Source organism: Henckelia pumila, chromosome 1 (genome assembly GCF_033568475.1).
Source record: "Henckelia pumila isolate YLH828 chromosome 1, ASM3356847v2, whole genome shotgun sequence".
NCBI classification, from domain to species: domain Eukaryota; kingdom Viridiplantae; phylum Streptophyta; class Magnoliopsida; order Lamiales; family Gesneriaceae; genus Henckelia; species Henckelia pumila.
The window spans coordinates 88148935-88176070 of record NC_133120.1 but is presented as its reverse complement, the minus strand read 5'-3'; the positions used below and the strand labels follow the sequence as shown (position 1 = coordinate 88176070).

General features: G+C 36.3%; 2 protein-coding genes across 4 annotated transcripts; both read left to right on the top strand.

The window, feature by feature from the left end:
* Nucleotides 1-242: 242 nt before the first annotated feature.
* On the top strand, nucleotides 243-3508 carry LOC140874811 (fatty acyl-CoA reductase 2, chloroplastic-like). The gene is made up of 9 exons (XM_073278230.1): nucleotides 243-604; nucleotides 815-915; nucleotides 1004-1203; nucleotides 1275-1375; nucleotides 1491-1716; nucleotides 2284-2445; nucleotides 2560-2641; nucleotides 2732-3126; nucleotides 3226-3508. Exons 1-9 carry the CDS (start codon nucleotides 286-288, stop codon nucleotides 3377-3379), a joined length of 1740 nt encoding a protein of 579 aa, XP_073134331.1. The 5' UTR covers nucleotides 243-285; the 3' UTR covers nucleotides 3380-3508.
* An 18080-nt stretch (nucleotides 3509-21588) lies between these two features.
* On the top strand, nucleotides 21589-26832 carry LOC140888762 (uncharacterized). 3 transcript variants are annotated; one of them, XM_073296460.1, is made up of 10 exons: nucleotides 21589-21924; nucleotides 22007-22083; nucleotides 22157-22317; nucleotides 23248-23305; nucleotides 23451-23580; nucleotides 23699-23753; nucleotides 24077-24226; nucleotides 25205-25234; nucleotides 25553-25611; nucleotides 26611-26832. In XM_073296460.1, exons 2-10 carry the CDS (start codon nucleotides 22017-22019, stop codon nucleotides 26765-26767), a joined length of 867 nt encoding a protein of 288 aa, XP_073152561.1. In that variant the 5' UTR covers nucleotides 21589-21924; nucleotides 22007-22016; the 3' UTR covers nucleotides 26768-26832. The 3 variants fall into 3 exon arrangements, with proteins under 3 accessions (XP_073152561.1, XP_073152565.1, XP_073152571.1); XM_073296464.1 differs by having other exon boundaries at nucleotides 21589-22083; nucleotides 25205-25219; XM_073296470.1 differs by lacking the exons at nucleotides 21589-21924; nucleotides 22007-22083 and having other exon boundaries at nucleotides 22163-22317; nucleotides 23444-23580; nucleotides 26611-26831.
* Nucleotides 26833-27136: the final 304 nt, after the last annotated feature.

Genomic DNA, 27136 nt, shown 5'->3' with positions numbered 1-27136 from the left:
CAGATGACCAGTAAGAAAATTATTAAAAGGCCGTCGTTTTTATGTTCAAGGAAATAAAAATAAAAACTTAAAAAAAAATGTGTACAATATGTTTTATTGCACGAGAAAATAAAATGCTCATATATGCCAACTGTACATTTCCGCGGAACGACGTTAATAATTAAATCCCAACATTTCTGTCCAGTGCCTATAAAAGGGAACACGGCGCCAAGCCTAAATCACTCGTAAAATAACGCCTACCCAATTCTAACTAGTAACCGAAAAAAAATATTTAAAATCTAAAGCATGTCACCAATCCAGAGCCTGCAGCTCTCTCGCTTCCCAAACAAATTTCCTACCATGAACCATGGAAAAACCAAGCTTTCTTTTTTATGTACTACTAGTAACAAAAAATATTATATGGCACGAAACTATAATTTAAAAATGGCTGTCAATGGGCGCGGGAATTCCTTCGACATCCCGTGTCGGATACTCCGCCACCCTCTCGAATCGGAGCTGCCATTGATGGAAGAGTACGGCGAGAACCACCGCGGAGTAGGGATCCTTAAGTTTTTCCAAGGGAAAAACATATTTGTCACCGGTGCCACAGGTCTTGTCGGAAAAGGTACAATTAATTTAATTTTCTTACTCTTTTTTTTTTTGGCACCGTTGTTTACAACATTTTATGATCATGCATATATCTATATAATGTTTATTAAAAAGATCGTTAACCAATTTTTTTTTTTTTTTACCAATTATGAATATTATATTAATTTTTCAATAATCTCAACCTTGGTGTATATATATATATATATATATATATATATATATATAGTTCTGGTGGAGAAGATATTAAGATCGACGCCAGTGGGAAAGATCTTTGTATTAATCAAGGAAAAGAACAAGGAAGCTGCATTAGACAGATTGACAAAAGAGGTATTGATTTTTGTCAAGTCTCTCAGAATTAATATATTGTTGGATGTCACATGTATCATGTATGCGACATACGCACAAATGTATGTAGATTACAACCTCCGAGCTATTCAAATGTCTGCAAGAACAACATGGGAAGTCATATGCTTCGTTTGTAAGGGACAAGTTGATTCCCGTCGTCGGAGATATCACCGAACCCAACCTCGGAATGGATCATGACTCTGCAAATGCAATAAGGAAGGAAGTAGATGTGATTATACAATCTGCAGCTAGCACAACTCTGAATGACAGGTAATTTGTGTGTGTATGGATTATTAATCAACATGTCTTATAACAGAAATTAACTTTGTTTTTGTTTTTAGGTATGACTTGTTAATTGAGTTGAATGCCAATGCCCCTCAAAGATTAATGAGGTTTGCTAAATCATGCAAGAATCTCAAACTTCTTGTCCATATATCCACTGGTACGTACGTAACTATATATATATATATGTACTTACTCCTATATATGACATGTCGAAAATTAGTTTCTGTTTCAACGGCGCATAATGTACGTCTTCGTGTTTGATCGATTTGCAGCATATGTCAATGGAAGAAGGGAGGGGATGATCTTGGAAAAGCCATTGACGATGGGAGAAAATGTGAGAAGTAAGGAGGATGATCACAATGAGATCAATGGCTCGTGTTCGTTTCCTCGGTTAGATTTAGGCGACGAGTCGTGGCTGTCGAGGAGATCGTGCACGTCGTCTGATCAAGATCAAGTCATCGATGCTACCAAATACTTGAAAAAGTTGGGACAAGAAAGGTTATTAGTTGTGTGTGTGTGTGTCTATATATATTTATCATTTCTCATGTTTCGTGTATATATATAACTTGAATTAATGTGTTTTTTATTTTGTACTGCTTTATCATAACCATACTTCGCTATAGTTTTGTCTAAGAAAATTTCCATAAAAATTAATTTGCGAGTTTTAATATCTAGGTTGCCATATAGTCTTAATTAATGATTATCTATAGGGCAACTTGCATGCATATTTAAGGTATGATAATACTAGATACTGTACGCAACATTAGTTAACAGTTGGGATGTCGCACTTGATTGAACCAAACGAATTTTATAGACTGAAGATATATTTTTCTAATCAATATTTCATATTTTTTTATATTCCATCAAAATCGGACATGACATACGATGACTAGCTTTAATTTGCACAAGTAAATTTTGGAGCATAAAGATTCACGATATAAAGAAATATTATAATGAAATTATATATATATATACATAATTAAAAGGGAATTGGACAAGCATGCATGCAAGCCAAAGTTCTATACGACGACATTTTATTTTATTTTTTTTCTCCAAATGTAACAGAGCAGATTTTTTTGGATGGTTTAATGCTTACCATATGACAAAAGCCATGGGGGAGATGGTTATCCATGAAATCAAAGGAGACGTGCCTGTGCTCATCATTAGACCCTCTGTTATTGAAAGTTGTTACCAAGATCCTATCCCCGGATGGATACAAGGAAATAGGTTCGGTTCGACTCGCTCCGCCCGCCTCGACTTATTTTTCATTTAAGTTATATATAATTAAGTCAAAGATTTTTTTTAATATCTTATTATGGTTGAATCATTAATGGTTGGTAGGATGTATGATCCCGTGATTCTTTCTTTTGGCAAAGGCCAACTTCCAGCATATTTGGCTGATCCCAAAGTTAGCATGGACATTGTAAGTAGCAATAAATATTATAAGTTGTAACGACTAATTATTTATTTGAATTTGTTTATAAGTTTACTTCAAATTAATTTATGTGTGTAGATACCAGTGGATATGGTGGTGAATACCACGGTTGCAGCAATTGCAAAGCATGGACTTATGGAAAAACCGGGACTGAATGTGTACCATGTGGCATCCGCTGCGAAAAACCCTTTGCCATTTTGCGACTTTTTCGACATGATCCACGAGTACTTTGCTTCAACACCTCTACCCAATTCGAAATGTGAGAGCGACATGATCAAGAAGATGAAGTGTTTCGACAACTTCATTGACTTCTCCGAACACACACGACGCGAAATATGGGAGCGTTACAGGTCGACAAATGGCGCGGTTGGGACAGACGATGAAAAACTAGTTCAAAAAAATTGCAAAGCGAAGGTTGCATATGCCGAGCAACTTTGCAAGATGTACGAATTCGTGGGATTCATTAAAGGAAGGTATGTATTACGATCAATGGTAATTTTATATATGGTTTATGTCTTAATACTTTTTTAAAAAATATATGGATTTAACTTGGCTTGATTGGGGTTGTGCAGGTTCCATACAGGAAATACTCGGAGATTATTACAAGAAATGTCCGAAGAAGAGCTACTAAGCTTTGAAATAGACGTGACAAAAATAGATTGGAGAAAGTATTTTCAAGAAATTCATATTCCCGGTTTAAGAAAATACGTACTCAATAGACAATAAATCACATGAAAAATATAGATTCACAAATAATCTAAACATTTCATCACCAGTTTAAATCATGTTTGATTTTATATAGATTAATTTATATTGTATAATTAGTTAACTACATAATAGATGGAAGTCGAGGTTTGTAATGTTTTTCTCTTTATCATATATATATATATGATTGTATGTATATTCATATAAAATATCTATAATGGAATAATATGGGTGTATGTAAATAGATCGTCAGTTGATGAGTTTTTCGAGTTTTTTTTATACGACAAGTATAAAAGCCTCTAAGGTTTTAAAATAATAACGTGATATGATTATACATTATTGCTTATATAATTTTATTGTGTAATTATATTTGTATAATTTCATGTTATTATATAAGAGGCTGTCTATGACACCGACCTTATAATAACGTGATATGATTATACATTACTGCTTATATAATTTTATTGTCTAATTATATTTGTATAATTTCATGTTATTATATAAGAGGCTGTCTATGACACTGACCTTATAATAACGTGATATGATATATATTTATTATGTATATATACTAACTATATCAATATATAATTTCATGTTATTATATAAGAGGTTGTCTAGGACACTGACCTTATAATAACGTGATATGATATATATTTTATTGCGTATATTTAATTATGATTATCATTATATGCATCACATGATTATCACGAATTTTTATTCAACACATACTCGATTTTTTCTTACCCCAACGGTAACAAACGGCTAGTTTTTGCCCTATAAATATGTTCACTCAAACTCATTTTCAATCACACCAAATTCACTCTTTCTCTCAAAATAATTTCTCTTCGATTTTTTGAAGATAAAAATGATGGCATTTCTAAGGCTATTTTTCATAACGATTATGATCATCATGCTCACGAGTTTTGTACTCACCACCAGCGATTTTTCACCACATATTTTTTCTCTATTTGTACACGCACTTGTAATCTTCGTTCTTCCATTATTTTGTATTATCATATTAATGGAAATTAACTAATAAAATGCATTGTTATATTTCTAGTACCACCATGTCAAATTTGGCAAAGATTGAATTCGTTGCGCTCGATATCACAAAAAAGAATTATATGTCATGGACTCTCGATGTAGAGATGCATCTTGATTCATTGGGTCTAAGTGATACCATCAAAGAAATTAATATATCAACCTCACAAGATAAAGCAAAGGCAATGATTTTCTTACGCCGACATCTTGATGAAGGGTTGAAATGTGAGTATCTCACAGAAAAAGACCCAATGATTTTATGAAAAGGGTTGAAAGAAAGATTTGAGCATATAAGGGAAGTGATACTTCCGACCGCCCGTGATGAATGGAATACGTTGAGATTCCAAGACTTAAAAAAAGTCAGTGATTATAATTCTGCGATGTATCGAATAGTCTCGCAATTAAAATTCTGTGGACTTGAAGTCACAGAGATGGAAATGCTTGAGAAAATATTTTTCACTTTTCACGCATCAAATATAACTCTACAGCAACAGTATAGAGTGCGTGATTTTACGAGATATTCTGAACTCATTGCATGTCTTCTTGTGGCGAAAAAGAACAACGAATTGTTAATAAGAAATCATCAATCCTGACCCACTGGATCAACGGCATTTCCTGAAGCAAATGTCGTAATGAAAAATGAAAACCAAAATCAAAGGCATAGACCAGATTTTGGTCGTGGACGAGGTCGAGAAAGTGGGCGTGGACGTAAAAATTATCGCGGTCGTGGTCGTGGTCATGGCCGTGTATATGAAAATAATCGAGATAGTTATTTCAATAACTCATCTCAAAAGAACGTCACGAATCACACACCAAAAATGCAGCATGAAAATACGAGTGAAATAAAAATCACTCAAAAATATCTGAGAGTGTTTGTTATAGATGTGACACTCCAGGACATTGGTCACATATTTGTCGAACCCCTGAGCACCTATGTAAGCTCTATAAAGAATCAACAAAGGCACTACAAGAAAAATACTAATCAACAACACTCAATCGACAACGGTTTTATGCCATAACTGTTGTCTTTCACCCAATAACAACGGTTTTAATCAAAACCGTTGTCTTTGGGCGTTTTCTCAATAAAAAAGACAACAGTTTTTTAAAAACCGTTGTCTTTTGGGGGCATAAGACAACGGTTTTTTGAAACTGTTGTCTATGAACGGGTTTTTATGACATACGACAACGGTTTTAATTAACTGTTGTATATTAGCGTGTTTTTAGGGGTCTATGACAACGGTTTTAAAAACTGTTGTTGTTTCTCTTTTTTTTTTTTTAAATACATATACATATAGGGTTTTTTATCTTCTTTTTTTAATTAATTAATAATTAATATATACATATACGCTTAAGAGGAGAGAACACAGAAAGGAAATCTAACCCAATCCGAAAATCCCTAGCCCCAACCCGTCGCCCCTTCGACCCAGCACAACTCCAACGCCGATCGATCGAGAATTGGTGAGCAGAAACAACCCGAATTCAACATTCCTCCGGCCGCCGAATCGGATTAGTAGCTCTCAGCCCTGGAACTCCACCCTCTCAATGTTGGTAAAACCGTTAATCTCTTTCTTTTTCGATAGGTTCTTTCTTTCGGTGTCTCGTTGACTCATCTCTCCATTCCATATCCACAATTTGCGAAATTTGCAGATATAAACCTTCTCCTCGGACACAACCCTAACCTCTTCCTTCTCCGGAGCAGCTTGGGCTTCCGTTTCCTGGATTTGGCAGGCCGCCGCAGGACCCCGATTGAGATTCAATCTGCACCCATTTGGAGCGATATTGTTGGTGACTTTTCTCTATCTCTTGCGTGGATTCATATCTTCGCTTCTATGACTCTCGAATTTCCACTTCTGGCTCATCTGCTCTGCCGTACGTACAACGCTCCGCCATGGCCAGAAGCCCTAAATCCATTAATATATGAAATTGTAAGTGTTTATGAAGAATTCACGACCCAATATCGTTAATGGTTTAATAACATTTGCAGATATTACAGTATATTATTATTGTTGGTTACCCAACATAAGCTCTTGCTAACAGTGTTTCTAATCAGATATTAGTGCCGCGAGTTTCCAAGGTCAAGATCCCTCGGGGGTGGTATAGTTATATTTCGTTGTCTTGGAGTACTTTTTCATGGATTTTTAGTGTCTAATTACCATCAATATATATATGTAAGTATACATCTCGAATGTTAGTTTTAGGTATGCATGTGTTTCCTAGTCTGCAACTTAAGAATAGTGTTATAGCATGAAACTATGGTTAGAACCACCTCCTAAGACTTTGAGTTCTATGGAAAAAATTAGTTTTTTTAACAATTATGGTGTCATTTTTCATCATATTTTGTTTTTCCCAACTACTCTCTGTTTTAGTTTCTTTTGTCCTCCTTTTTATCTTAAATTCTATCATGGTGGATAGTTATGACTATTATTAAAGTGAATAATTTTATTATTCAACTAGCCATTTTGTGTATATTGAATTATTGTCATGGAAAGAAGAGTTTTTTAAAGCTAAATAATTGATATTACCCTTGTGCTCAATAATGCTCTCCATGGAAGCAATAAAGCCAAGAACACCTTAATTGGTCTTTTACTCTATGGTCTTTCAGCCTGAGAGGAGGATGGAGGGTCCATGGGAAGCAAAGGATTTCATATTACATGGAGTTCTAGCCATGACGTATAGCTTTGACATAAGAGTCCGATTAGATCGATCCCCGATTCGCATGGCCCAAAATCAGCCCTAGTCTGAGTTGTTTCTACACAAGCTCGATGGAAATAAGAAGTTTCCGAAAGAAAGCTCGTCGCCTCTGAAGATTAAGTCTAAAAGAATAACTCTCCAAAATCAAGCCCTTTGTATCATCCAATTTTTCTGCCCTAAAGAGCAAGTCTGGAAGTCGCACATTTGTGAGTTCTTTTGGTTGGATTTGAAATACTATTCTAACAAAATTGGTGTTTAAATACCGAGAGGGTTGCCATTTCTTTTATGTTTTCATAATGTGTAAACAAAGTTGCTTGATTAACAGTGCTGTAGCTTTTTATTTATCTGTTGAAATTATGTCGTGAACTAGGTGCAAGAGAGGGTTTATATATAGTTAAGGGCAAGCATTCATCGACTACAAGAGAATACACAAGATCAATGTAACTATCTTCTATATTTTTTGGAGCCTTTTTTTTATGTTGTTATGTAGTTGTAATGGGTTTCCAATGGACTACATGAGGATATCCAAATTGCTCGTTTTGGATCTCATATCTTTCGGTTTGGCTGTTATTGAATTCAGTTTGTGCATAGCTACTGAAGCAAGATGCAGCTCAAATTTCTCTACTGGGCATTAGTTTTTGTTCCTCTTTGTACATAATTTAGAGTCAATCGTTGCATAGTTAGGAGGTAGTTCTTGGATTAATTTTACATGGAACCATATAATGTGTTACAAATATCATCTCCTCAATGTTGTCTGAGATACAAAATGTAGACTATTCCGCAATATGTCTGTTAAAATTCGTTTCTTTTATTTATTTGTAAATTCATATAGGCAGAAACTATTTTTGCTTGATATTGAATCTTGACTCCGATGATTAATTTTCATTTATGAATTATATGCTCTTTCAAATGGTTGTATTGTAAAGGGGCTGAAGTATGTTGCTATTCCTTTATATTTTCAGACTAGACAAAATGAGGTCCATAGCTCAAGTCGGATGCTTATCCATATGCTGAAGCGAGAGTTCCGAGTTTAGTTGTAAATATTTTTTTTGAATGTTGTAAATTTGTATTTTAAAATTTCGTGTGGTATGGAATCGATCGGGAACGAATTAGGGAGAGTGATGGTGCATCTTCTATTCTTTGAAACCTGACGTTTGGGACCAAACTTGAGAAATTCTTGTTGGGTTCGGGAGAGCATCATTTTCAAATTTTATCTGGATAGAAGGTGAATTTTTTTACAACTGCGGACTGATATTACATGTATGTTTTTTTTTTTTCAAAATATAGCATTGTATTAAAAATTAGTTATACTTCATCACTTTGAAATTGATATTTCTTTGTTATGTTCTTGTCAGTGCAATAGTTTTTTGTTCTTTTCTTTGCCATCTGTATTGTTTCCCTTTATGTTGCAGAAAGAGGCATGCTTATTCCCAGTATGGTGATAATATTTTCACACCAGTGGAGAGAGAACTTATATTTGATATAGTAAGTCACCGTTCTCTCACACTTTTGATTTGATTGTTTAAGTATCATACAAAAAGAAATATAACCATTTCTAAAGATGCAAAGATTTGACCTCTGGACATTGTGTCAAATAATATGGTACCACATTATATTATTATTATAAGAAAGGATTCGAGGGGTTCTCAAATATCTTCTTAATTCTTTCCCACATATATAACTCAACTTCTTTTTCATTTGTTTGCATTCCAATTTTTTTCTTTTAAGTAATCACCATTTCTTTAACCACAACTCCAACTTCTTGATCTCGTCCATATTCTTCAAAAACATGTATGATAACGAAATGAACCATTTTCCATGCTTGCATTGCCACCCTCATACCTACATTAGAATGATAATATTGCATTCATTCATTCCATCTCTTCATCGAAATATATACATTCTTGCTTTCTTTCTTCATATCAAACTTTTTTGACCATTTTTCAGGTTCAAAATCTCATAGAGTGGTGCTTGCTTCTTCATATGGACAGAGACCAGTGTGTGAAGGCCTCTCGTGACGATCACCAGTATGTATTACTTGTATATATATATATATATATATATATATATATATATATATATATATGTATTTTCATGATTTCTTGATGAATATTATGTGATTATGCTCTAGGAAGCTAGAAAGATCATAAAAATTTCAAGCACTAAGATAGTAAGAAACTGTATTGAATCTAAATTAAAGTTTTAATAAATGGTTTATTTCTTAGCTAGTGTTGCTACTTATTTCTATGAAGTTTATGTTCTATCACTGTTTAATTTTAAAGTTTACTTTTTTGTTTTTTGAGGACTTTTGTTGTTGATACTTAGATTTTCTCTAAAGTAATTTATGAGTTTGAAGATATATTTCTTAATACAAAAGACAATCTGGTTTACAATTATGGTTTTTAATTTATATTATATATCTTTATTTTAAGCATGTGTCTTCAAGAGTATTGGGAAAAATGCCGGAAAGCCAAAAAATATAAAGGTTTTAGCAAGTGAAGGAGCGCTGGGAGTTGCAGTGTGGTCTCTTTACATTCGGTTATTAGTGTAATTTTTTGTCATTTTATTTGTTGTATTATTTTTCAAAATGTTGTAAATCTTATTTTCGAACGTTGAAAATTTTTTTATTGAATTTTATATTTGAATTTTGTATTTTAAATAATTTATAATACTGCAAAATTGTGTATTAAATTTTATTTTTTTTGTTTTTATCTGAAAAAAGACAACGGTTTTTAACTGTTGTCGTAGGTAGTTTAAAACTGTTGTTGAAAGTTTTGCTTTTTAAAAAAACACGCTCAAAGACAACAGTGAAAAACCGTTTTCTTTGATGGCAAAGACAATGGTTTTTCACCGTCGTAAAACCGTTGTCTTTTCGTATAAGACAACGGTTTTTAACCGTTGTCTTTGAGCGCTCTCTTTAACAACACGGGATTTAACAACAGTTTTTTATGGCCTTTAACAACGGATAAAAACCGTTGTTGTTTTGCTTTTTTCTTGTAGTGAGGGGAAAGGAAAAGAGACCAATTTTGTTGAAGATAGTGACCATTTACTTGGTTCAGCTAGTTTCAATGCTGCAGATTTTTTGAATGATTTCGAAAACATTGATTAAAAAATTGGTGGGACTAGATTGTAACAAATTTGTGTTTTTCATGCATTCTTGTATTATAAAGCATGTTATATTTTGCATTTGTATTGTACTTAATTTTTCTTTATTGCATATTTGTGAAGTTTGATATGGAAAATGCTATGAGCAAACATGGAAATAATATCATGGAAATTTGCATACCGGATAGTGGTACAACGCACACTATTCTGCGAGATGAAAGATATTTCTTGGAAATAAAACCAACAAAAACAATGGTGAATACAATATCAGGTCCTGTAGACTTGAAGGTTGTGGTAAAGCATAATTTTTGTTACCAAATGGTACAAAATTTCTGATAAATGATGTTTTATATTCACCACAATCGAAAAGAAATTTTTTGAGTTTTAATGGCATATATTCTCATGGATATGATACTGAGACGATAACTGATGGAAATCAGAAATATATGTGTCTTACCACATATAAATCAGGAAAGAAATATGTGGTTGAAAAATTATCAATGCTTCCTACTGGATTGCATTATACACATATAAGTCCAATCGAATCAAATATGGTGGTTAAATAGTTCTTCAATATTAACAAATTGGCATGATCGATTGGGACATCCTGGTTCAATAATGATGCGAAGAATTATTGAAAATACGCATGGTCATCCATTGAAAGACCAGAAGATCTTTCAGAATAATAAGTTTCAATGTAAAACATGTTCTCTTGGAAAACTTATTATAAGACCATCGCCAACTAAAATCCAAACAGAATCACCCATATTTCTTGAACGCATTCAGGGTGATATTTGTGGGCCAATTCATCCACCATGTGGAACATTTCGATATTATATGGTATTGATCAATGCCTCTAGCAGATGGTCATATGTATGCTTATTGTCAACTCAGAATGTGGCATTTGCAAGATTAATGACTCAAATAATAAAATTGAGGAATCAATTTCCCGATTATACAATCAAGAAAATAAGACTTGATAATGCTGAAAAATTTACTTTCCAAACTTTCAATGACTATTGTATGTCAATGGAAATTACTGTTGAATATCCTGTTGCTCATGTTCATACACAGAATGGATTAGCTGAATCATTGATTAAACGTCTACAACTGATTGCTAAACCAATGATTATGAGAACAAAACTCCCTATTTCTATATGGGAACATGCAATTTTACATGCTGCGGCATTAATTCGCATCAGACCAAGTGCATATCATAAATTCTCCCCATTGCAACTTGCATTTGGTAAAGAACCAAATATTTCTCATCTGAGAATTTTTGGATGTATGGTGTATGTGCCTATTGCATCACCTCAACGATAAAAAATGGTTCCTCAAAGAAAAATCGATATTTATATCGGTTATGATAGTCCATCAATCATTCGATATCTTGAGCCTCAGACAGGCGATGTGTTTACAACACGCTTTGCTGATTGTCATTTTAATGAAGAAATCTTCCCAATGTTAGGGGGAGAAAAGAAACACATCGAAAAAGAAATCACATGGTATGTACCATCATTGTTACATTTGGATCCAAGGACCAAATAATGTGAGAAATATGTACAGCAAATTGTGCACTTGCAAATAATTGCAAATCAAATGCCAGATGCAATTGTAGACACAAAAGGGGTAACAAAATCATATATACATGCTGTAAATGCCCCTGCTCGAATTGAAATTCCAAAGAAACAAATTGAAGACACTCATGATGTCATAAAACGCTTGAAGCGTGGAAGGCCAGTCGGTTCCAAGGATAAAAATCCTCGAAAAAAGGTATAGAGAAGCACGATGATCATAAAATAGAAAATGGTGTTCCAAAAAAAAACACCTGATGATGAAAATGTTCTGTCAGAACCACAAAATGACGAGAATCGTGAAATCTCTATCAATTATATTAATACTGAAAAAATATGGAACCGAAAAGACATAGAAGATATTGATGAGATATTTTCTTATAATGTGGCTTGTGGCATCATAAATGAAAATGAGGATCATGAACCAAAATCTTTTGGTGAATGTAAAACTCTTCATGATTGGGCCAAATGGAAAGATGTCATCCAGGTTGAATTGGATTCACTGAATAAACGTAATATTTTTGGACCTATAGTCCTCACACCTGAAGGTGTAAAACCTGTTGGATACAAATGTTTTTTTTTCGAAAGCGAAATGAGAAAAATGAAATAGTCAGATATAAAGTTAGACTTGTTGCACAAGGTTTTTCTCAAAGGCCTGTAATTGATTATGAAGAAACGTATTCTCCTGTTATGGATGCAATTACGTTTTGATATTTGATTAGTTTGGTAGTGTCTGAAAATTTGAAAATGTGTCTTATGGATGTTGTTACAGCTTACTTATATGGATAACTTGATAGTGATATATACATGAAAATCCTTAAAGGATTTAAGATGCCTGAAGCACAAAGTTCAAAACCCAGAGAATTTTATTCTGTAGTAGCCCGTACCCGAAATCAGTGATTAAGTGTTAATCAATTCATTAATCCTACTAGTTAAGAGTAAACGTGATTAAGGGAACTCTTAATGGGTTAACGGAGTCCGGAATTGGATTCAGAACACTTGAAAATGGTTTGAGGGTCATCGAGTTCGGAGGCTCCGAAGTCAAGGTTCGGACGGTCCGAAGTCAGGGTTCGGACGATCCGAAGAGTGGTTCGGACGCTCCGAACGTGCTGCCGACAGTCTTCATGGAGGACGTTATCATGCTGATGTAAGCAATGACGTAATATTGGGTTCGGACGACCCGAAGCCCAGTTCAGACAACCCAAACGTGTTCGGACGACCCGAAGTCAGTTCGGAGGGCCCGAACTCTGTCTATAAATAGGGGGTGCCGAGCTCACATTTGAGTGCACCAATTCCTCTCTTCTCTCTCGATTCTTTAGCCTTCTAACTCAGATCTAGGGAATTCTAGGCATCCCGTTGGGAATCCGGAAGTGGCATAGCAGTCCAGGCATCGTAGCGGAGCTGTGGCCTAGATTGAGGCACTCGACATCAAAGGGCTAACGATGGACGAAGGTATAGCTTTTGCTTCCTATAAATATTTAGGAGTATGCAATAGCTTAGTTAAGGCTTTTAGAGCACTATAATGATAGTAGTATCATTTGGCAGTGCAGAGCAGACTATAGGCGTGGACCTAGAGTTGGTAGAGCTCACACTGATTTGAGGTACAAAAGTACTGTTCGAGATATCCTGACTGAGTATGCATGTATTATGTGACTGCATGATTTATATGTCATGATTTATGCTGCATTCATTTGCATATTGAGCTATCTCCTTCGAGATGTCTGTTAGTTGGGTTTTTCCCTATCCTGTTAGTGGTTGGACTTCCATCGATTTGGGTCCGGCATATCCACTGGTATTATGGTATGGGAGCCACCTCCTGAAGCGACGGCACAGCGTGCTACATACCAGGGCCCGATTTGTCTCTGTTATCTGATTCTTGACATCGAGTTTATAGGGAGTTCACTTTGCATGCATGTATACTCATACTCTCGTACTGAGCGTTTTATGCTCACGTCTCGTACTCTGTGTTTCTGGACACTCTATTCCATGGGGCAGGTTTGCGATTGGATGAGGCGGGTGGATCCAAGAGGGGCTAGGCAGTTGTTGGCCAGCTGGAGCTTCGCCTAGGTTTTATTCTGTTGTTATTAGATTGATTCAGCTGTTCGATCTGGTTGTATAATATTTGGGTATTTACAGATTCCTTTCCTTGGGATTGTATATTGTTTTTGGTTTTCGCAGATTTATTCTGATATCCATTTAATTAAGTTAATTGCATGCCTAAGTTCTGTTTAGTAGGTGATCCAGGTAAGGGTCACTACATTTATGATATCAGAGCATGCAAAGTATTCTTGAGATTTAGATTCTACATAAGATAACCGTTTGGTTAATTTTGTAGATGGCAGATCGTGACGACCAGAGTTCTCATGGCAGTATTGGTGGGCGTTAGGGTGATGCTGACCGGGAGCCTCATCGGGAACGTCGCCATTGTCATCGAGATGAGGACCGTTTTAGTGTACGTAGATTCTTTCAGACAGGGCCTAAGCCCTTGGTTGGGGGTGAGTCTCCGGAAGATGCGGAGAACTGGTTAGACCGCATGGAGACGACTTTTCAGACTTTTCACTGCACCGAGGAGCAGAAGATGGAGACCCTGGGTTATCTTCTGGATGGACGTGCGCGCAGGTGGTGGAGGTTTACTTCTGCACCTTTTGTTGCGGCGAGAGGAGTGGCCACCTGGGCCAAGTTTCGCACAGCTTTTCAGAAGCTGTATTTTCTTCCTGCACTCCGTCAATCGAAGGCGGGCGAGCTACTGAGTCTGCGACAGGGAGCTATGTCTATTGATGAGTATCAGCAGAAGTTCTTTGATCTGCTATCCTATTGCCCCGAGATTGCTGACAGCTATGGGATGAAGTATAATCTGTTCCTTCAGGGCCTTAACCCTGAGATCCATGACCGTGTGGCGGTTGGTGACGACATGTCCTACGAGGGTTTGGTGAGCCGTTGTCACCAGGCGGAGGACAGCATTCGGCGAAACAGGTCTTTCTCTCAGTCGAGACCTGCTAGTTCTTTGGGTCCCCGTGCCCAATCTTTCAAGAAGTCTGGATCTACTTCTTCTTCCTCTGGCTCTGCTGGTGTTGTCTGTTTCGGTAAGAAGGACAAGTGTGATCATTGTGGGAAGAACCATCCATCCGACAAGTGCCGTAGAGCTTCTGGAGCTTGTTTTCGTTGTGGAGAGACTGGTCATATCCGGAGGGATTGTCCACTATCTGGGGGAGGCGGTTCTGGTTCTGGTTCAGGATCTGGTTCTCAGGCCACCGTTCATCAGAGGTCGCAGGGACAGCCTGCTGGGAGTTCTCATTTGAGGGTACGAGCTTCTGGCCAGGTGTTTGCCCCGAGACATGATCAGGCAGTGGAGGAGAATGAGAAAGTCATCGCAGGTACATTTTTGCTTTATGGTATACCTGCTCTTGTACTTATTGACACTGGTGCTTCTCATTCCTTCATTTCTGCACGTTTTGTTAAGAGGCATAAGTTACCATGCATTGCACTAGATGTAGTGATGTCTGTTTCTACTCCGACGGGCCAATCTGCTTTGGCTAAGCGTCTAGTGATGGGTTGCCCTTTAGAGTTCGAAGGGAACATTCTGTTAGCGAATCTCATGGTTCTTGCGATGGACGACTTTGATTGCATTCTGGGAATAGATATGTTGACTACCTATCGAGCTTCAGTGGACTGCTATCAGAGATTAGTACGCTTTCATCCGGAGGGGAGTGATAGCTGGTTTTTCTATGGAGAGGGAGCGCGACCCCCGATGCCTTTGGTTTCAGCTTTGAGAGCCTGTCGAGCTCTAGAGTCTGGCGGGGAAGGCTACCTTATCTATGCAGTTGATTTGTCCGCTGAAAGCATTTGGATAGAGAGTATTCCTGTTGTGGATGAATTTCCAGATGTATTTTCTGATTAGATTCCAAGTTTTCCTCCTGTTAGGGAAGTCGAGTTTGGCATAGAGTTGATGCCGGGAACTTCACCTATTTCTCGAGCACCGTATCGTCTGGCTCCGTCAGAGATGCGTGAGTTGAAGAATCAGCTACAGGATCTTTTGGACAAGGGGTACATTCGTTCTAGTGTATCTTTTTGGGGAGCTCCTGTTCTTTTTGCAAAGAAGAAGGATGGGTCTATGCGGCTATGCATTGACTATCGGCAGCTGAATCGAGTCACTGTGAAGAACAAGTATCCTTTGCCTCGTATTGATAACTTGTTTGATCAGCTGCAGGGCACTTCAGTTTACTCCAAGATTGAATTGAGATCTGTGTATCATCAGTTGAGAGTCCGTGATCAGGACGTAGCCAAGACTGCATTTCGTACTTGCTATGGGCATTACGAGTTCCTAGTGATGCCATTTGGTTTGACTAATGCGCCGGCTATATTCATGGATCTGATGAACCGTGTCTTCAGGGAGTATTTGGACAAGTTTGTCGTGGTTTTTATTGACGACATTCTGGTGTATTTGCGTAATACGGAAGAGCATGTTTCTCACTTGCGGTTGGTACTGTAGACTCTACGAGATGAGCAGTTGTACGTCAAGCTGAGCAAGTGTGAGTTCTGGATGGATCGAGTGGTCTTTCTTGGCCATATCATATCCAGGGAGGGGATTTCTGTTGATCCAAGCAAGATTGAGGTGGTGCTTAATTGGTCGCGTCCGACGACGGTTGCTGAGATCCGTAGTTTTCTGGGTCTAGCAGTGTAGTGACCCTGCATGGAATCACCTACTAACTGACAACTAATAGCATGCATTAAACTTAATACAGCAAAATACTTAACAGAGTAAAAACATGCGGAAACATAACCATAATTTACATATCAACTTAGTAACATAATCCAGGCTTAAATCTGTAGTGATACAACCAAATCGAAAATCTTAAACAGTAAACATTATACAGCTATATCGACTTCTGCTGTATAATAAAATCCTCAAGGCTCCTGCTCCCTAGTCCTGCCTTGAACTACCAGCTCCGTCCATCCTGCGACCTGCCCCATGGAATAGGGTGTCCAAGATAACAACTAGGACGTGAACGCTAATGCCCAGTATATAGACATGAGTAAACATATGTATATTGTAACACCCGGAAATTTTTAATACGTAAATTTGCATGCATAATTAAGAAAAATAATTATTTAAAATTTATATTTGGGTTAAATGACATTTATGTGTTATTATGTGGATTATATGCATGATTTAAATTTATGAGATCATTTAACCCACAGTTATTGTATTTTTAGATTTTTGAGAATATTTTTGAGTCGATCGCGTAGACGGGACCGTGGACGGACGAGATGCCAAAATATTTAGCCAAAAATATTTTATGAGTTTTAGGAGCCTTAAAATAATATTTTAAGATATTTTGTCAAGAAAATTTTAGTATTTAGTTATATATTTATTTAATAATTGATTTTTAGCCAAAATAAGTCATTTTATTGACTTTTATTAATATTTAAAAATTCCCAAAATTTTTATTTCGGGATTTTGGTTTAATATCAGATTTATTATTAATTTTAATAGTTTAAAAATTTTATATTTTATGTCATATTATCTACCTAACTATATTATATTAATTAATATCCTATTTTAATTCTATTTAATTTATTTAAAACCTAAACCTACCCTACCACTATCTCCTTCAGCCGACAACTCCCTTTTCTTCCACCCTCCTTCATGCCTCCATCATCCTTCTTGGCAGAAAACCCCATAGCCGATCATTCAAGCTTCATTCCTTGAAGAATTTTGGTCCGTTCGTTGTCCCGGAGATCCGTAGACGCGATATTCTTCGTCAATAATTTAAAGGCATGTCTAAATTCTTTTCTTTGGCCACCATATAAGCTAATTATCGTTCTAGACAGAAATTTTTGATGTTTGCGTTGTTTCTTTTCTGAATTCACGAAAGGCTATCGAGATTTGCATTTAACATATGGGATTTCTCTTGGTTGATGCATGTAACTCACGTTTTATGGCATGGGTTCGGGCCAGCTGTTCGTTCATGGTCCAAAGGGGTGCCTTAGGGTCCCTTGAGTCAGGAGGAATGGCTGGGTAGGGGCTGAAACGAAGAGGGTTAGAGCTGGATTAAGGGAGAAGGGTTGAAGGCTCGGTTTAGGGTTTGGGGGAAGAGTGTCTCGGTCAGCCATGCAGGATCGAACCAGGGCTGGGCAGGGGTCAGGTTAGGACCGCCCAGACATGGGCTACGTCTGGGCGGTGGTGCTCCGGCCAGGGGCGGCCGGAGCCGGGCGGCAGCAGGCCATGAAGGCCTGCTGCTCGCGCAGCTTAAGGAAAGGGAAAGGGGGGTACGGGTTTTGGGATTTGGGGCTGGGTCGGGTGGTTTGGGTAGTCCGGGTTGGGTATGGTAGGTCATGGGTCGGGTCAGGTGGTCCGGGTCCGGGTTAGGTGGGCCGGGCTCGGGTATTTTAATTTTAAATTAATTAAAAGATTAATTGGTTTTGGGCTTTTAAAATTAGTTAGAAAATTATTTGACCTCCAAATAATTTTATTTTGGGCTTTAAATAATTTATTTAAGTTAGCCCAATGATTTTTATGGGCTTGGGAGCCCATAGGAATTTTTGGGCCAGTCAGTGATTTTTTTGGGCCAGTCCAGGAATTTTTATGAATTAATTAGTTATTGGGCCTAAATATTTTTATTTAAGCCCAATAACATTTAAGTATTTTATTTTAGTAAAAATTATAATTTTTAAAATTATTTATTAATTATGAGCTTTAAGTTAGTTAATGGACTTTAAGTCAGTTAAGGGGTTTAGTAGAGACCAGCAGTCTGGACCAACCCATGAAAAATAACTAAGTCCGGAATACATATTTAATTATTTTTATGCATGAAGTTTATATTTTAAGTATAAGTATATTTATTATGAAAAAATCAATTAAATATATATTACAGACAAATTTTCAGTGCATGCATTCATGAAATTTCTTATGTATATAATAATGTAAATGATGAGCAATAAAATATTTTTGATGGAAATTGAAGTATGTGTGACATAGGGGTGGTTTTCTACCATATGATCCGGTAGTTTTACTACCATAGGGGTGGTTATCCACCATATGATTCGGTAGTTTACTACCATAGGATGTGATTTATCACCGCCATCGTACGTTGGTTTATGAGACTGATCAGTCGACACATGAGCGTCACACTTATGGATAGGACCATCTTCAGGTTTCAAAAGCATTGCTCAATTATATTATATATGATAAAGAAATAATATGTTTATGATTATGGTTATGATTCAGTTTATGATTCAGCAGTTTTATTATGTGATGAAAATATTTCCATGCATGCTCATGTACATGTATATGTATTAGTAATTATGTGATGCATTATTTTTAACCTTGTTAGAAAGGATTAGACATGTTGAGCCCCTAGGCTCACTACGCTTATATGGTGCAGGTGAGACAGATGACTTCTATGTAGCTCCTACCGGTGGTGAGGACGTATGAGTTCACGGAGCAGTGGACCCCGTGACCGTCGCAGATTTTAGTTGATGTTAAAGAAACATTTATTTTATTATGCTGAGTTTTTAAACAAGTTCATCTTTTAATTATTTTAATTATGGGAATTTTGAATTATCAAACTTAGTATTTTTAATTCTTGCATAAGGATATTTTCAGTAATTAATTAAGTTATTTTTATGTAGTAAAATTATTTCTTTTATGTTTATACATATATGTATGGGTGTATATGTATAGTATTATTTATAAATTATTTCAAAAAAAAAAAAATTTCCGCATTTAAGTTTAAAGAGTTCTAGATGTTTCATTTGGTATCAGAGCGCGGTCCTTGGAGGGTGTCCTACTGCCACGTGAATCTCAGAAATCCTACTACCGGTCTGTAAGTTTTAAATGTTTTCTTATGAATTATAAGGAGCATATGTAATGATTTAAGATTTTCATGTTAGAAAAGTTTTAGAACCCTTAAGTTATGCATTGCGATTTACGTAAAGAAATATGTGGTGGTGCAGAATGCCTTCGAGACAGATGAATAGGCGAGGGGGACCTCCACCTCCACCTCCACCTCCACCTCCGCAGAATCCGCTTGCAGCATTGGAGCAGGCCAATGCGAATATGATGGCTGGGATTACTGCTCTGTTGGAGCAGCAGGCGGCACGTCCTAGGCTCACCCATGATGAGGATGTTGCCGAGTGGTTCCAGAAGAAGGGACCTAAGGAGTTTGTCGGCACCACTGATCCACTCATTGCTGAGGGGTGGATTCGATCACTGGAGTCCATATTTGACTACATGGGGATCACTGATGCTGACAGGGTGAAGTGTGCAGTGTATATGATGAGAGGTGATGCAACCTCTTGGTGGGAAGGTGCGGTTCGAGGTGTGAATCTACCTACATTGACTTGGATAGAGTTCAGACGCATGTTCTATGCCAAGTATTTCACTGAGAATGTGCGCAGTCGCATGATCCGGGAGTTTATGAGTCTCCGCCAGGGAGACAAGTCTGTGGTGGATTACATCACCCAATTCGAGAGAGGGTGTCGTTTCTGTGGTGGATTACATCACCCAGCGTACGAATCGTCCGTTCTGACGGCCGTCAGTCTCCGGATGATATGCAGTGCTCAAACTCAGAGTGATACCCAGCACCTCCTGAAAACTACCCCAAAAACGTGAGGTAAATCGTGGGTCTCTATCACTGACTATGCTCACTGGAATCCCATGTAAACGCACTATCTCCTGGATATATAAGCGTGCCATGCGATCATAAGAATACTCCCGGTTGTAAGGAATAAAGTGTGCTGATTTTGTCAAACGGTCAACGACAACCCAGATAGCATCACACTGACGTAACGTCATAGGCAAGTGGGTAACAAATTCCATAGTCACGTGCTCCCACTTCCATTCGGGAATCTCTAGATTCTGCAGTAATCCACCTGGTCGTCGATGTTCAGCCTTGACCTGTTGACAAACCAAACATCTCGAAACAAATTGATACACACTCCTCTTCATCCCTTTCCACCAGAATCTAGTTCGCAAATCCTTATACATTTTCATGCTACCAGGATGAACTGATAAGCGACTCCTGTGAGCTTGAGAAAGAATATTATTCCTGAGCTCCGCATCATTAGGTACAACCACTCGATTAGATAGGCACAATAAACCATCTGTCTGAAAATGGAATCCAGATGTATTAACACCATTGGCTAGACGTGCCAAACGCTGAGTCTTAACATCAGATATCTGAGAATCTCTGATCCGAGAATACAATGCTGGCTCAGATAGAATAGTATACAAATGAATCACATTCCTTCCTTTCTTGTGCTTGAGCGTAAAACTCAATGAACAGCACTCTTGAATCATATGAGATACTTCATTAGTCTGAAGTGCAGAAAGTCTCACCTGCCGACTCAAGGCATCAGCAGTAAGATTAACAGAACCTAGATGATATTTGATTTCACAATCATAATCCTTCAGAAGATCCATCCAGCGTCTCTGTCGCATATTCAACTCCGCCTGAGTGAATAAATACTTCAAACTTTTATGCACTACAACAAAAATGCACAAACACAACACTTAAAAGACAACGCTTTTAGTGAAAAGGGTTGTCTTTTTTTAAAAAACAACGCTTTTAGTGAAAAGCGTTGTCGTTATATATATTTTATTAATCAAAGACAATGTTTTTTTAAAAACGCGTTGTCTATTAGCTTTTTTTTTAGGTCAAAGACAACGCTTTTAAAAGTGTTGTCTATGAACGCTTTTTTTCCTATGTACAACAACATTTTTTAAAAAATGTTGTAAAAAAAATATTATTTTTATTTAAAATAAAACTTAAAATAAATATTATTACACCTCCTTAACACCAAAATCCCCAAACCCCTTCTCGATCACCTTCTCCGATCCCTTTTTCCTTTTTCTCTCTTTCAAATCAAAATCTGCTTTCCCATGTCGATTTTTGCTGGTCTTGCTCGATTCATCAACGATTTTTCAAGTGAGCTCTGAGAAGCCCATCTTAAGATAAGAAAAATCATTCACGAGTCTCTCGTGCTCTCACGATTCCACCAAGACCCAACCCTAGCCACCCATTTCTTGTCGTCGATTCGCTGCCATGGGCATCGGAAATTTGTTATTGGAGCTAGAATTCGGTTAGAGCTCATCCTAAGCCTGTGCCCAAGGTGGCGCATATCATGAAAATTCTGTGGCCAGGAGATTTATAGGTGGGTAGTCCATGGTTTAATTAAATTTACTTGTATTTTTTTCTAGGTTGTGGGTAGGCAAAATACTATGTTTTGTTTGTAGGTATGCTTTGATGGAGACAGGGCTAGATGTTCCGGATATACCGTTCGGTATGTTGACGGATCGCCATTTGAAAAGATGTAAGTTATTTGCCCAGTATTGATCTTTATTAAGTGTTTCAACTACACTCTCTCATGAATGGGAATAATGCAGGTGAAGATGCCCTATTGGAATTTGTGAAGAAGCTCAAGCGGCAGAAAGAAATAGGGATGAAGGGCGAAGCGATGTGGTCTGATTTTAGCCAAAGAATGTTTACTCTTATGCTTTCGACAAGACCGTTTATTTTCCGAGATTCTAATGATCTTGCTGATCACGTGAGTGTTCCAAAAACTCTGAAATACTGGAAATTAAACACTGTATCCAAATACTTTGAAATTATGTTGTGAGCGTTGCTATGGATTCATTGAATGCTAATTTTGAAAGAGACGTGCAGGTTGTGTCTGCATTCGAGACTTTAAGAGATATAAACTCGGCTTCACGGATCATAGGAGATATTTCCGGTTCAACTCTTGATGACCCTCTGTTTGAAGTATATAAGAAATTGAGATGTTCCATATCTTCACTAGAGAAAGATGTGGTGTACGATGTAGAACAAGAGTGATTAATATATTATGAAAGAATAATAATATGATATATATTTTGGGTCCTTTTAAAGTAGAAGTTTGTTGGTGAAAAGGGTGGGATTTTGGTGAACATACATGATTGGCTCATGTTTTTGCTGCTGAAGTGGTCGATCTCAGACAGGAAAAAATATATATATTTTGCAAATATGTCAGAAGATTTATCATCTTTTTTGCCTCTATTCCGTGGACATCGATCTTATCTTTGTTATAGTGTAAATGTTTATATATAGTGTAACTAAACTGGTCACCCACATCCCCTTACAAATTACAAATCTCACATTTTCCTACCTAATAATTTGCATTCTATATTGTTTTAATTTTACAATTTACAATTCTATATTGTAATATGCACCAGTGGTTCGTTAGTGGATTGAATCGCTTTCTATAAAATGTGCCCGTGCGTGTGTTCAACTTTAATTTAATTTAAATGTATGGTTTTTTTTTAAATTTGGTTAATGACAAATTGAGTGTTTTGTTCAATCGATAGGCACAAATATGTTATTCCATTTCATTTGCGTTTTTTTACTGTGTTATATTTAATATCATTAAATATTTCTCTTAAAAAGTCATCTTACTCTTGATGCTTGTTGTTTACTCACATCTCACATGAGTTAATTCCAGCTTCGAGCTCGGGGTCATGGGCTGGGCAGAAAGCGTGGCGCAGATGTCAGCACAAGAGGTATATAATCCTTGACTCTAATATTTAGCCAATTCCAGTGTGTTTATTCTGATTTTCCATTCTGAGATGAAATACTTTCCCGGGATTTCATTAAATTCCATATTTCCTGCATTTTAACTAATGATCTCCTTTGTGAAGCTGCTAGGGTGTTTATTATTCGTTTTACCAGTTTTCAAAAATAAAGCCAAGGCTATAGTAGCAGAAAATAAAAGAAAAGGACACGGGGATGGCACTCTAGGAATGCTTTCGTGGCTTATTGTTGCGGTCCTTGATGGGTACTTGAATTGTTTTTCAGAAATTATTTGGTTTATTTATCTGTGTTCACGTCCTATATAATCTCATTCAGGATTACTCTTATTTTTCACCTAACATGATTGCCATTTTATGCCACAGGTCACTAAATGTTTTGATAACGAACCCAATATGGGTTCTTGTGACTCGTATGCAGGTAGCATATTTAGTTATTTATGGCAATTATGTTCCTTCTGAGAATAATACTGTGCACCAGTTTCCATTTTCTGTTCCTAAACTTAAGTAGTTTGAGTGGTCAAGTATGTGAGGACTGAAGTGCATTATATAGTATTACTTAATTGATGCAAATAGTTTGAAAACATCTATTTTGTGATTCATATTCCAGCTCCTTGTCCTGTCAGTTTTATAAATTCGAGTTAAATATTTTTGCACTCTAATTTAATATTATAGTTTGAGTGTTTAAGTGTGCTCTTGCTATTAAATTTCTAAAAATATCAGCATTTCATTTTTCACTTTCAGACTCACACTAAGGCAGAAAAGAAAATCATGGAGGCAAAAAAGGAAGCTTTATTAAAAGAAGCTTCTGAGAATATTCTGATACATCCTTCTTTACCTGAGCAATTGGCTGCTCTTGATTCAATACAACCTCGTCCTTACGGAACATTTCAGGTGATGAATAGTACTATCTTTATTCAACTTCCTCTTCATCAATACATAATTCTTTTTGTTTTTCTTCAGCTTTATGAAAAATGAGTTATTTGTATTTGCTTATAAATTGCATCACACTGTCATTGAGATACAGTTATATTATTTTGCGTGCAATTTCTAGAGTAGACGCTTTCAAATGAGTTTAAGTTAAGGGTGCTACAAAATTTCTTATGCTGACATTAGTGGCTTACATTTTGTTTAGTATTTGCATAATTATTTGGTTAATTTTGCTAAAACTTTAGCTTCTTCGATATTTTAACACCACGGCTATTAGTCTGATTAATTTTTATAAAACTTTATTTAATTACAGCTATCGTAGTCAGGTTTCTTAATTATTATGTTTGACCATAGTAAATCAGTTTTTATTACAATTCACTTAAATGGTTTAGTGACTAATCAGTCAGCTATCTTAACTTGTTTCTGGAATAATTACAAGGACATCAACATCATTAACATCTAATATAGGAAGAAAATTTACGTGAGGCTACTTAACACCCTAATGGTCCACGCATGTGAATGAATATTGAGAAAAGCCGTTTGACCAAGTCTGAAGTTCATTTAAATTTTTGGTTGGTTACTAGCTAGGAATTACCATGTGAGACAACAAACGTAACAAAGAAAAATAAAATGATTCTTATGACATGTATTCTCAATTGATTGAACCATAAATGCAACAGCGATCCCAACTTTGACGAATAAATGTGTATGTGCTCTAGCTGAGCTGTATGTGAAACTTCAAGGATTGAAATGTACCTAGCCATCTGAGCTTCCAATTCTGTATATTTCAAACACATTTCTTTGAGTGCACAGTTGTCACCAGGTACATGCTAATCGAGCAATCTTTTAGCACAATTCGCATCAGTTTGCTGTTGATTTGATGATTTGATTATCATGGATATAGAAAAACATGATACTTACCAGTTTCATTTTGATTTTCAGGGAAAAGGCGCATTGGTAAGAAGTTCTGAGGTGAAGAAAGCAAAACCAGTCACCTTGTTTTTAATTTTCGTGATGATTTCTTGGGAATTTGCTGTCAGTTTTGCTTTAAATTAGAATGCTTGCTATGTTTTTTTCTTGAAAACAGTGTTTGTATTTTAAATTATTTCGAAGAGGTATTTAATTTGATCATTTAGGATAAAGTTTGAATCTTGATGCACGTAGGAGGATTATACATGTTCATTGTTTCACATGTGGAAAGGTTTCAAATTTTCAATCCTTTGTTTAGATTTGTTGATGCTTAATTATTGTGGTTCAAAGTGTTGATTTTCTTGAAAAACTTTCGTTCAGGTGATTGGAAACATATGGGATATGTATCTTGACTTACTCCAGTCTGATTACACCGAAGGGTGAGTTCTCTTGCAACCTGGCTACCGATTTGTTTCAATTTAATGTACTGGTGTTTATTTTGAACTCAACCGCCTATTTTCTCTGACGTTATGATGTTCTCTTGTATTTTGCTTGAGCGCCTATTTTGTGACGTTATAATGTTCTCTTGTTTTTGGCTCATAGGGCAAGAAATTGCGGTTTGTTCTGGAAAAGTAAAATTCAAATTTTGATAAGCCAAAACAGAACCTTGATATTGTACCTTGAGCAGTGGGAACAAATATATGAAAAATATTTGGGTGTTTTCTTGCCTTTTTGGCAGCCTTTTGAACTGTATGATCTGGTTTTTTGTGAGAAAATATTGTGATTTTGGTAGAAGAGTGACAGTTTGTATAGAAAACTGTAGGTTTACGGGTTAACTAAACTCGATTTATCAGTCCTTGTTGTATTGAGAATGAAAGTGAGGATGAATTTAATTTATTTTCCATATATGTTTTCTTTATACAATTTGAAGGTTAAGAAACAAATTTTGTTTCCATAGTTGGTTCGACGCTGGGTAAGATTGTTCATTTGCCTCGAGCTCTTGTAGATTTTCTTTCGATGAAATCTGATTTCTGCTAAATCCTTCAACGTTTTTCATACTGTACATTGTGGTTCCATGAAATCAAGATTCGTTAATTCTTGATTCTTCTCGCTTTTCTTGTTTTTGTTTTTGTTTATGATGTGGTAATTTTTTGCTAATTCGTTAATTTTGCTGACATGATTCTGGGATAGTCCCAGACCAGCGGTACCGATCTTCATCTATTTTTATGTTTATAGTTTCCTAAATTGTAAGTCTAGTCTGAAAAATTTATGAAAAAATGATGAAATTTAAAGTTGGAATATGACAAAGTTTGGTACTGGAAGTTTATAGAGCAATCACATGTAACATTTCTATGTTGGAAATTTTTCGCAGAGCTTGTGCAACTGATTTTGCTTCAAGTTTCAGCTGATAAAATTATCTCATGGCTAATTTCTTGCAGGATTCTTAGGCCTTGTTATAGTTTGAAGAATTCTTTCTTCAAACAACCATGGCTCCCCCCAAGCCCTTTACCTGATCGTCGAAACCGGTTTGAGGCAGAAAGCATAGCGCACATGGATGAGATGAACATGAAGAATTCGATTATTTGTTATTTTTGATTGATTTTTGTTATATTTGAATGATTTATAATATTAAAATATTGTATATTAGATTTAATTTTCAAAAATTTTGAATATTGAGTTATTTATAATATTGAAAATTTGTGAATTAAATTTTATTTTTTTTGTTTTTTATTTGAGAAAAGACAACGCTTTTTAAACGTTGTCGTATGTGGTTTAAGCGTTGTCTTTTCAAAGCACAACGCTTTTAAAAACGTTGTGAAAAAGCGTTGTAAATGGCCGTGTTGTAAAAAGTTCCCTCAAAGATAACGCATAAAAACCGTTGTCGTTGCTAAAAAAGACAACGCGAAAAAAGCGTTGTCTTTTTCAAATATCACAACGCTTTTTATGCGTTGTTTTTGCTCAAAA

Excerpts from the sequence above, each read along its gene's own strand:
- LOC140888762 (XM_073296460.1), top strand. The coding sequence starts at position 22,017 with ATGGAGACAGGGCTAGATGTTCCGGATATACCGTTCGGTATGTTGACG. Across the intron at positions 22,084-22,156 it reads GGATCGCCATTTGAAAAGAT|GTGAAGATGCCCTATTGGAA; the intron begins GTAAGTTATTTG and ends GGAATAATGCAG. Across the intron at positions 24,227-25,204 it reads GTCCTTACGGAACATTTCAG|GGAAAAGGCGCATTGGTAAG; the intron begins GTGATGAATAGT and ends TTTGATTTTCAG.
- LOC140874811 (XM_073278230.1), top strand. The coding sequence starts at position 286 with ATGTCACCAATCCAGAGCCTGCAGCTCTCTCGCTTCCCAAACAAATTT. Across the intron at positions 1,204-1,274 it reads AGCACAACTCTGAATGACAG|GTATGACTTGTTAATTGAGT; the intron begins GTAATTTGTGTG and ends TTTTGTTTTTAG. Across the intron at positions 1,376-1,490 it reads TCTTGTCCATATATCCACTG|CATATGTCAATGGAAGAAGG; the intron begins GTACGTACGTAA and ends ATCGATTTGCAG.